The sequence below is a fragment of the Rutilus rutilus genome (genome assembly GCF_951802725.1).
Source record: "Rutilus rutilus genome assembly, chromosome: 4".
Taxonomy (NCBI): domain Eukaryota; kingdom Metazoa; phylum Chordata; class Actinopteri; order Cypriniformes; family Leuciscidae; genus Rutilus; species Rutilus rutilus.
The window spans coordinates 13,695,825-13,705,062 of NC_140212.1; the positions used below are offsets into that span (position 1 = coordinate 13,695,825).

The 9,238-nt window shown below is 35.5% G+C and overlaps 2 protein-coding genes across 3 annotated transcripts; both read right to left on the reverse strand.

Annotated features, from left to right (window-relative positions):
- Positions 1-2,819: 2,819 nt before the first annotated feature.
- On the reverse strand, positions 2,820-5,684 carry spi2 (Spi-2 proto-oncogene). 2 transcript variants are annotated; one of them, XM_084406689.1, is made up of 5 exons: positions 5,558-5,684; positions 5,286-5,377; positions 4,392-4,516; positions 4,102-4,306; positions 2,820-3,812 (listed from the first exon to the last, which is right to left on the reverse strand). In XM_084406689.1, coding segments are annotated over exons 2-5 (648 nt in total). In that variant the 5' UTR covers positions 5,287-5,377; positions 5,558-5,684; the 3' UTR covers positions 2,820-3,495. The 2 variants fall into 2 exon arrangements, with proteins under 2 accessions (XP_084262815.1, XP_084262814.1); XM_084406688.1 differs by having other exon boundaries at positions 5,286-5,382.
- Positions 5,685-6,089: 405 nt separating this feature from the next.
- On the reverse strand, positions 6,090-8,981 carry spic (Spi-C transcription factor (Spi-1/PU.1 related)). The gene is made up of 5 exons (XM_084406186.1): positions 8,856-8,981; positions 8,520-8,607; positions 8,247-8,368; positions 8,041-8,137; positions 6,090-7,711 (listed from the first exon to the last, which is right to left on the reverse strand). The coding sequence occupies exons 1-5, from the start codon at positions 8,856-8,858 to the stop codon at positions 7,227-7,229; spliced, it is 795 nt and encodes a 264-aa protein (XP_084262312.1). The 5' UTR covers positions 8,859-8,981; the 3' UTR covers positions 6,090-7,226.
- Between the last annotated feature and the right edge of the window lie 257 nt (positions 8,982-9,238).

A 9,238-nucleotide genomic window follows, 5' to 3' on the forward strand; every position in this document is an offset into this window, starting at 1 on the left:
TGTCATCCAGGGGATCCCAGTGTCAAAGCTCCACCCTTTCCCTAGAAGGCCTTTGGGTGATATTTAGGGCTTAGTGAGAAAAATAGGAAACATTCACTTCACCTTGCAGCCAAGTGCCAGAGATGATGTGGATGTAATGTGGATGAGGGTGATATGAACAAGCCAGGACTATAAATTCTGCTAAGATGCCTGAGCAATGCTTTTAAAGTCTATAATTAGAAGGTCATCCTGAACTCTGACTTTTGACATATCAAGCATGGAAAGATGGTGGGATTGTTGTCATTGTCAAGACTCTCGTTATCCTGTTAACGCTTTAATTTTCACTATAAATCAAGCCCTGCTTCTTGCAGACGTGACAGCAATTCGCACAGTGAGTCCCCAAAGCTTTAATAGTCTTAGTGAGCAGTTACATTTAATTTGATATATTATTTACAGAAATTCGTAATGTATCTCAAATAATAAAGAAAGATTTGAAATCAATCTGCTTGAAACCAAATACATTATGCTAATTGTAATCTATTAATTTCAGAAAATACATTAAATTTCATATTCAGAAAATCATAAAATTCATACTGATATTTTTTGGTGTGCATAATGTTAAAAAGTGATACAAATGTCCTGATAACAAACATCAAACAAACTCAATTATTATATCAAATAATTTGTCCTTTTTATGACATGACAAAGTTATTTCAGGTTGTAAAATGTAAGATGTGGTGTGACTCTTCATAACTGATATTTATTAATTATATAAAAAAATTCAAAATCATGTTAAACCTATATGAACACAAAACATTTCTAAGAACGTGGAACTTGTGATGTCTGTGAACTTCTAGTTAAACTGCAGACATAAATATGGCAAAGATTGAGAAAAAAAAAGTCAACTTCTCAAACGGTCACATGAACGGCAGCAGGTAATATAAGATGAGCCAGTAGCATTACATATTAAGCCAGGAGTCTTCTTTAGTAATTTCAGGCTGTTCTTGTTCTGAACGACTCTGACGGGAATTAGTCAGCAGTCATTCTATCTGTAGCAACACTTGCCATCAACGAAATCCATGTTAAGAATGGGAATTTTTCACAAAAGCATGTCACACCAAAAGTATGTGGTCGCATTAACAAAATTTAATTGGAATCTCTTTCTGACCTGGCTGTGTGTGATATAAGGAGGTTATGAATGTTGTGCCATACTCTTCTATCACAAACCATCTCGACTGATTTTGAGCATGATTCTTTTGGCCCTTATTGGTAGCAGAGCCTCCAACGAGGGGCCCATTTATAACCCTGTTGTGTACAGCTCTTAAGACAGGGTGCTGGGGGGAAGTATCATGTGGGCCTGGCACAAAGTTCCCACAAAACCATTTGGACCAGACTGCTGGTTAAAGGTTCATGTCGCCCATGGGGATTTAGCTCTCATGGTCACCATAAAAAGCTCAGACGAGAGAGTCACAGTGGCACCTGCCTTGACAAATGCACACACGCGCACACACACACACACACACATAGGAACCTAAACAAAGACGAATTGATATCGCCTCAGAATTTCAGCATCTCGTTAAGATTCAGTACGTTCAATAGAATGGAGCTTCTCCCTGTGGAAGCAGGCAGTGCTTTAGATATAGTGAGCCGGTAAAGCACGAATACTCACTACAGAAATAGATTTCACTCCTTCCTTTGAATAAAACACTGTGGGACTATAAAGGGCGAGAAACGCCATCTCTGAATGGCAAATTACCATGTGTGAGGAGGACCCTGTGGCCGGTCAGTCAGTCAGAGAGACCAAACCAAGAATCTGTCTTTTAGTAGGGTGCTGTCAACAACTTCACTGATGCCACTGAAGAAGAAAAAAACACAACAGCTGCTTACAGTGGCTCCAAAAAGCATTTGAATGCTTAGGCCAGGCTTAAAAATTTGTACATTTATTGCAACAAAGAAGACAGCACATGCCCATTTCATAAGTTCACAATGTCAAACTATTAGATTATGCTCAAAATATTGACAAAAAATGTATTGTTTGGCTTCACTTTGGCTTTGGCTTTTGGATTCACTAAAAATTACCTATGCTGTAAAAAAAATATATTTTCATGATTTGTAACCACAACTTTTTATCTTTTGTCAAATCAACTTAATGTGGTTCAGATAACATAATATTTTGAGTTTCTCTTTATTATACCAATCTCCTTCATTGTATTAACATAAATTTTAAACTCAAAATAACATATAACTAACTTACTTTTTCAAGTTAAACCAACAATATTTGTTTTACAGTGTAATTGGACAAATCGATAATAAAAAGTTTTTTCTGAGAAAAGCATAATTTGTTTGCAGATTTCACTTTTGATTGCAATAACATAACATTCATAAAAAAAATTTATGTGATCCAGCCAGGTTTGACCCACCAAATTTGAACCGGCTTTGTTGTTAAGTAAATCTAAAACTAAAACTATTAAAAATAATTTTCGTTAATTGAAATGAAGCTGAAATAATATACAAATATTAGATGCATCATGTAAACTTAAAAAACAAGAACAAATGAAAATGACAAATGTTGCCTTGGCAAATAACTGAAATAAGTTGAAGTTGAAGTATTAAAAATAATAAAATTAAAGCTAAATAGAAATATTGAAAATAGAAATAATGACTATATATGCAAATGTACACCAATACAATTTTATTTATAAAAGACAAGTTTATAAAAGACGTACTTTTTAAATGCATCAATTTTTGAAAAATCTAAACTTAAAAAAAAAAAATACAATTACAAATGTTGCCTTGGCAACTAATTGTAATAAAATAAGTTGAAGTACTAAGAACAATATAAGTTAAAGCTAAATGGAAACCTTAAAAATGAAAAAATGTTAAACCTAAATTGCTAAAACCTAAACTAAAATACTGTAATAATAGTAGTTGTATATAAATAATACTAAAATAGCACTGAAGTGAACAAAAAATATATAGAAGATGCTTTTCAATGATTTTTGCGGATTTGTAATGTATAGCATCAATGATTGTTTATGGTATTTTCTTTTTCATTAATTAAGTTGGTAATAATTAAGTCCAAAAAACAGAAGGAAAAAAGTACAACTGTAGTGACAATCAAAATAAGAGCAGTGTAGCAGCTTTGCCACCTACTGGGAACAAATGAGCAGTGCGGGAAGAAGCAGACTTTTTGTCTGTTTTTATCTGGTTTTGTTCTTTTCAACTGCCAGCTTAAAAGCTGATTAAAAAATATATATATATCAAAAGAAAATGATAAAAAAAATACGTTTAAAGACATACTTTATGCATCAAGATACGCAAAGAACAGCAAAAAGTAAATCATTTGCTTAAGAGTCTTTTATACAAAACACCATATTTATCACCTTCTTATGAAACATAATTGAGCAAGAAAAAAATTTGAAACTAATTTTACCCTTCTCCTGTTACCAAGGCAATTAAGATATCATGAGAGCAACAAATAATGACCTTAACACACTGGAGACAATCATTCAGCTCTCATTTCGATGCTTTCTTTATACCATATTGATTCCGTAAAGTAGAGAGGGTAGCAACACTGAACTGGTAAGTCAGTTTCTTTTTCACTTTAATGATCTCCCCCGAGCGGGCGTAATTGCGTAGGGCACGGGACATTTTCTGGTAGGTCATGGGCATTCTGTTCGCCTTCCTCTGGCCCCACAGCTCTGCCACACGCTCCTTGTGCCTTGCAGAAAAGCGAAAGACGCCGGCTGAGGCCGGCACCCAGGACACGCAGTGGGCCATGCCTGGGTCCTCTAGCATCTCGAACAGGAAGTGGAAAAGACGTAGCTTTTTCCCTGCAATCATAGAGACAATTGTGGTCAAACAGCGTTTATGTGTGTGCAAGGGGTGGGCAAAGGCCTATGGAAACTATTTCCCATAAAACAGGCTTGTATTATGATAGGCGTAATTAAGATAAGCATCTCTAAAGCATCAGTGGTGTACACAAGACCAGAGAAAATTAGAGAGAACTGAGATTCTATTTGGCAGTTATGGGTAGGACGAGCCGCTCCCGAGCTGCAGTTCCCCTAGGTTATTCCTCACCTTTGAGATAGCATCTAAATAAACCACAAAAGCAGAACTGACCTTTCTCTGCAGGTGTAATGCTGGGCAATGATTCGGCACACTTTTCAGGTGTTGTATTCGGAGTTAAAGGTCTCTCTGGTCCGTTTAGGGCATTTAACACTCGCCCGTCGGGTGCATTGTGAAGGACCGAAGACTGATCGACTACGGTGGTGCCGTAGTCTGTATATGAGTCAGATCCGTTTGCTTTGGCCAGAGATCCCATTACCTATTCATTTGACAAAAGCTCTTGGTTTTAAAACAGAAAAGAATGAGTGCAAGAATGACACGACATGTTGAACTGAATAGTTCACCTGCTCAGAAAACTGTAGCTGGGACTTGTCTTGCTCTAACACATTGCTGAATTGCTCCTCACCAGGTAGCTTCTCTTCAAACGTGTTCATAACTTCATCAGTTGACATGGCACAGAGATCACTCACTGCCATTGCATTACAAAAAAAGTTAGTCGTGATAAACCCTAAAAAGGTTTAAATGGTTTTTTTGTCCATGCAAATCAGTGGGGTCCAATGTTTTTTTTTTTTTTACTCCATTACCTTGTGAAAAAGAAGTACACTTTGTCATTAAATAATAAGAATGCACTTAAGAATAAACGTACATACTTAATATATAAAGGTCCAAACTGAATGTAATGTTTTCCCACTTAATTGTATGTTAACTGCAATAAAATGTATTTATATTACATTTATATTATATGACACACATTGATAAACTAAAATATACTTTAATGTAATTTCTATTGAAACTTGTATGTCATGTATTCAAAATGTTTGTAATTACACATTTGTGATGATCAAGTACATGGTAGTATGTTGGTCAACACATCAGAATAAATGCACTTTTATGCATGATAAAACGATTTAAAATGTACTTTAAAGTATTAGAAATTGTTGTTATGTGTTAAGAAACAGTGTGTTAAGTACACTTAAGTGGCCGTTTGTTTCATTAATATTACATTGTCTGCAAGTACAGTTTTATATATATATACTACACTACATGCACATTCAAAACAATTAAGTGCTTTTTTACAAGGGTTGACTTTCATTGCATGGATGGGGAAAAAAAGTTCAAATTCATTTGTGTTCCGCAGAGGAAAGAAAGGCATACAGGCTTGGAATGACATGAGGGTGTGTAAATGATGACAGAATTTTCATTTTTGGGTAAACTCTGCTTTTAAGCTTTTTTCTTACTGTTCCATAGGGCTTTTCTTCGAGATTCCTGTCTGTAGTGCTCCTCAAGAAATTCCAGAATCACCTCCAAATCAGTTTGATATTCCTGCGGACTGTTCTGGTAAGAAATATAGATTTTTTTTCCCATACACAAGTGGGCCCCCGAAAACGTATTTGGTTAGATATAATATATATATAATGACATTGAAACATTTACAATTGTCCAAATATGTTTTGGCTCCACTATAGAATAAAAACTATACAGCAAAAATGTAAAACATATCAGTTCTTACCATGTTAGTGTTACGGATGTGATCCTTATTGAATGTATTGCTGTTTCAAGTGTTGTTGTATTAATGAATAACCAATAAGTTAAAAAAATACTGATTTGTTACTATTAGTGTGCTTTTCAAACAAAACTCTCTCGTTGAAATGGCACAGACTCGTTTTTATCAGCAACAAGGGGCCGGGGGAGTGAACAGGCCTCTCTGGAATGATCTACGACCGTACATAAATAACCATCCATCTTTTGACCCAAAACCACAGTTTCTTTCGGCCCAAACACACACACACACACAACCTGATCTCCGTCTAACACACATCTCTAGCATCCACCTTTATGGAACCAGTAACCACATCCTCTTCACTCTTAGAGATAACAACCACAACCAGCTAACAATGGCACACAGGCTCCACATTAAAACACACATTCATTGTGCTGAAATGATCGAGAAATTTGAATTCATGAACAAAATATGAAAGCAACATAGATGAGAGAAATGTAATGGTTAAAACTTCAATCACAAAGTCTGAAAGAGCGCAATTGTTATGAGACAAGTGTTTATTGTCCAGTATGAAAATTATACAGCAGCACTGCATTGGTGTTTGATTGCTATCTTACAAAGAGGAAGGTGATTTGAGATCGGTTTGTAATATGACACACAAAGCAGTCACAAACAATCTTCTCGCTGTGAAATTAGATAAGCTTGGCCAAATGCATTTGCAAAGAAATCAGCGCAGACGTTTATACAGCGGGCTATACAGTGTACATACAGTGGAGAGTTTAACAAACAAACCAAGTTAAATGGCAACCTTTATTTGAGCACATAAACAAATGATCTTACGTAAACAAGTTGAAAAAAGCAGATATAAATATGAAGATAGATCTTTATAGAAGTAGAACAGTAGATAAACAGTGGTCCGGAAAAGCATGTGGACTCTTTTAGACACTTGATAATGTAAGAATGTTATTTAATTGCATACAAAATATCAAAATAACCTTTCTGAACCATTTTTGCAGTTACTTTTAACCAACTGGTCCTAAGGTGATTTTTTTTTATGGATTTATGAAGTTCACACAGCGTCCTAACAGTGTAATAATGCATATTTGTCTTCTATTTACTTAAAAATAGCGTAAAAACAGTAATATTATGAAATATTACCATTAAACTGTTTTCTATTTGAATATACTTTAAAATGTAATTTATTCCTGTGATGCAAAGCTGAATTATCAACACCAATACTCCAGTCTTCAGTGTCAGAAATGCTCATTTTCTTATTATTATGAATGTTTAAAACAGTTGTGCTGCTTGATATTTTTGTGGAAACAGCGATACCTTTTTTTTCAGGATTCTGATGAATAAAAAATTCAAAGGAGCAGCATTTATTTGAAATAGAAACGTTTTGTAACTTTATAATTGTCTTGTGACTTTTAATCAATTTAATGCATCCATGCTGAATAAAAGTCCACAAAAAAAATCCATAGTGACTAAACTTTTGAACATTATGTTAACATCCTACATTTACAAGCATTCACACATTTCTAATGCACTAGGAAAACAGCTTTATTCTTCTATACATTTTACAAAGTCAAGGTTTATTTCAAAGCATCTCCAATCTTATAATAGAGATAGTAAAGTTTTGATTTTATGGAATGTTAGGAATCAGCTCTTTTGAGAATCACTATACTGAAACGCCTATTTTGGGATCCTCATGCACTGTCAGTACAGTAGCAAGATCATACTCGCCCTGGTAAGAGTATTGGCCGTACCAGTAATGACAGTCCGGGAGAGGAGAGCTGTAGTACACGTGCTCAGCAGAGCCTTGCTGATGAAGGGCCATGTCTCTGGACGAAGGGCCCGAGCTGTAGCCTGATAGTGAGCTCAGTCGCTGCAGTATAGCTGGATTAAACTGATAGGTGAGCTTGCGACGCACCTTCACAATCTCGCCCGTGCGGCTATAGTTGCGGAGAGCGCGTGCCATTTTCTGGTAGGTCATGGTCTTGCGGTTGCCCTTTCGTTGACCCCAGCACTCGGCCAGTTTCTCTTTATTTTTCGAGATGAAATGGAAGATGCCGCTACCTCGGTCCGTCCACTGAATGGAGTCACCCATGTTGTCGTCGTGAAGAGCCTCGTGCAGATATTCGTATAACCGTAACTTCTTACGACCTAATGAGGAAGAGAAATGCACAATGCATTTAGCACTTCTGTATTATGATGAACTCAACTTTGTTAAAAATGTAAAACCATCAAAATGCTGTACAGTCAGTTTTAGGATATGCACAAGTATGTTCACGTCTGCTTTTATTAATTAGATCATGATTCCTGAAAACTTTCAGCTGAGTTTACGTGATTTTACTTTTGCGGTAGGCCTGTAATTATTGCTACGCAGTTAGAGAGAAAAATCAAAAACATTCTTTTAGCGTCAGCACATGCTTTCCTACATATGGCAATATCACATTTTTAAACACACAAAACCAATTGTTGTAATGTTGTACCTTTTCCGTGGCGCTGTGGTAAGTTTGAGTAAAATACCGAAGGCTCAGCCGAACACAGTGGCCCCAGGGACACATCTGGCACAATGTGAGACCATGACTGTAGATACAGAGAGAAGCTTTTCTAGTCACAAAACACAGGTGAAAGCATCCCAACCTAACAGCTGATTCACCATGAAAGTGTAAAATTCAGTGAGTTGTAAACCTACTGAGGATTCATTCCAGTCATACATTGATCCTGGAGGCTCAAAATGAGGTGTGAACTGATAGTAAGAGATGGCATGTCTCACAGAAGACTGTTGACTTTCCAGATTCTCATAGGATTTATTTTCTGAAAGAGCCAATCAGCAGAGAATGAATGATAATAATAACATCATAATAGTTTATACTACTAATATTTTATACTTGATAATATTATATAATATACTTATATTACATTTTTATTAATGGTATATTTTTATCATATTATATTATATAAATACCTGTGTCATAGTGCCGTGTCTGAGAATGACGCTGAATTACATCAATGGCATCTTGAAAATCTTGATTGATGTCATTTTCAAGAGACCCCTGTAAAAAAAAAAAAAGAAGGTATAATTCACAATTTCATGCATATTAAATAATGTTTGTATTAGGGTTCTGTCTTCTCATCAAATATGTAAATAATACATATAATAAATAGCTTAAATAGCCTTTATATGGTATAATAAAAGTATAAAATAATGTATGGATCAACAAGTTTTAAATAATCAAGCAAATAAATACTACATAAAACAATTTATAATTACACTGGTACACACCAGAGTCAAAGAACTCACCATTCTGGCCTTGGAAAACCTAACACTTCATCTATGTAGATCTCAACTGTGTTGAACTGGAAAAGTCCTCTATGTCTCAGTGATTATAAGTGGACAGATATATTGGAGAAGGACTTCTGTTTTACTGTCCAACTAACCAATGCGGCCTGTTATATACATGGGTCCATTTAAATTTGCCACGTCAACATAACATGGAGCAGTCAATGATACTCTACTTCTCTTTTTGGAAATGAAGACACACAAACTCATAGTCCCTCTATTCCACCATCTCCATATCTCCATCCATGAAAAAAAAGATAGAGAGCGAGAGAGAGAGAGAGAGAGAGAGAGAGAGAGAGAAAGAAAGAGAGAAAGAGTTACTAACCACTAGTTTATCCAGGATT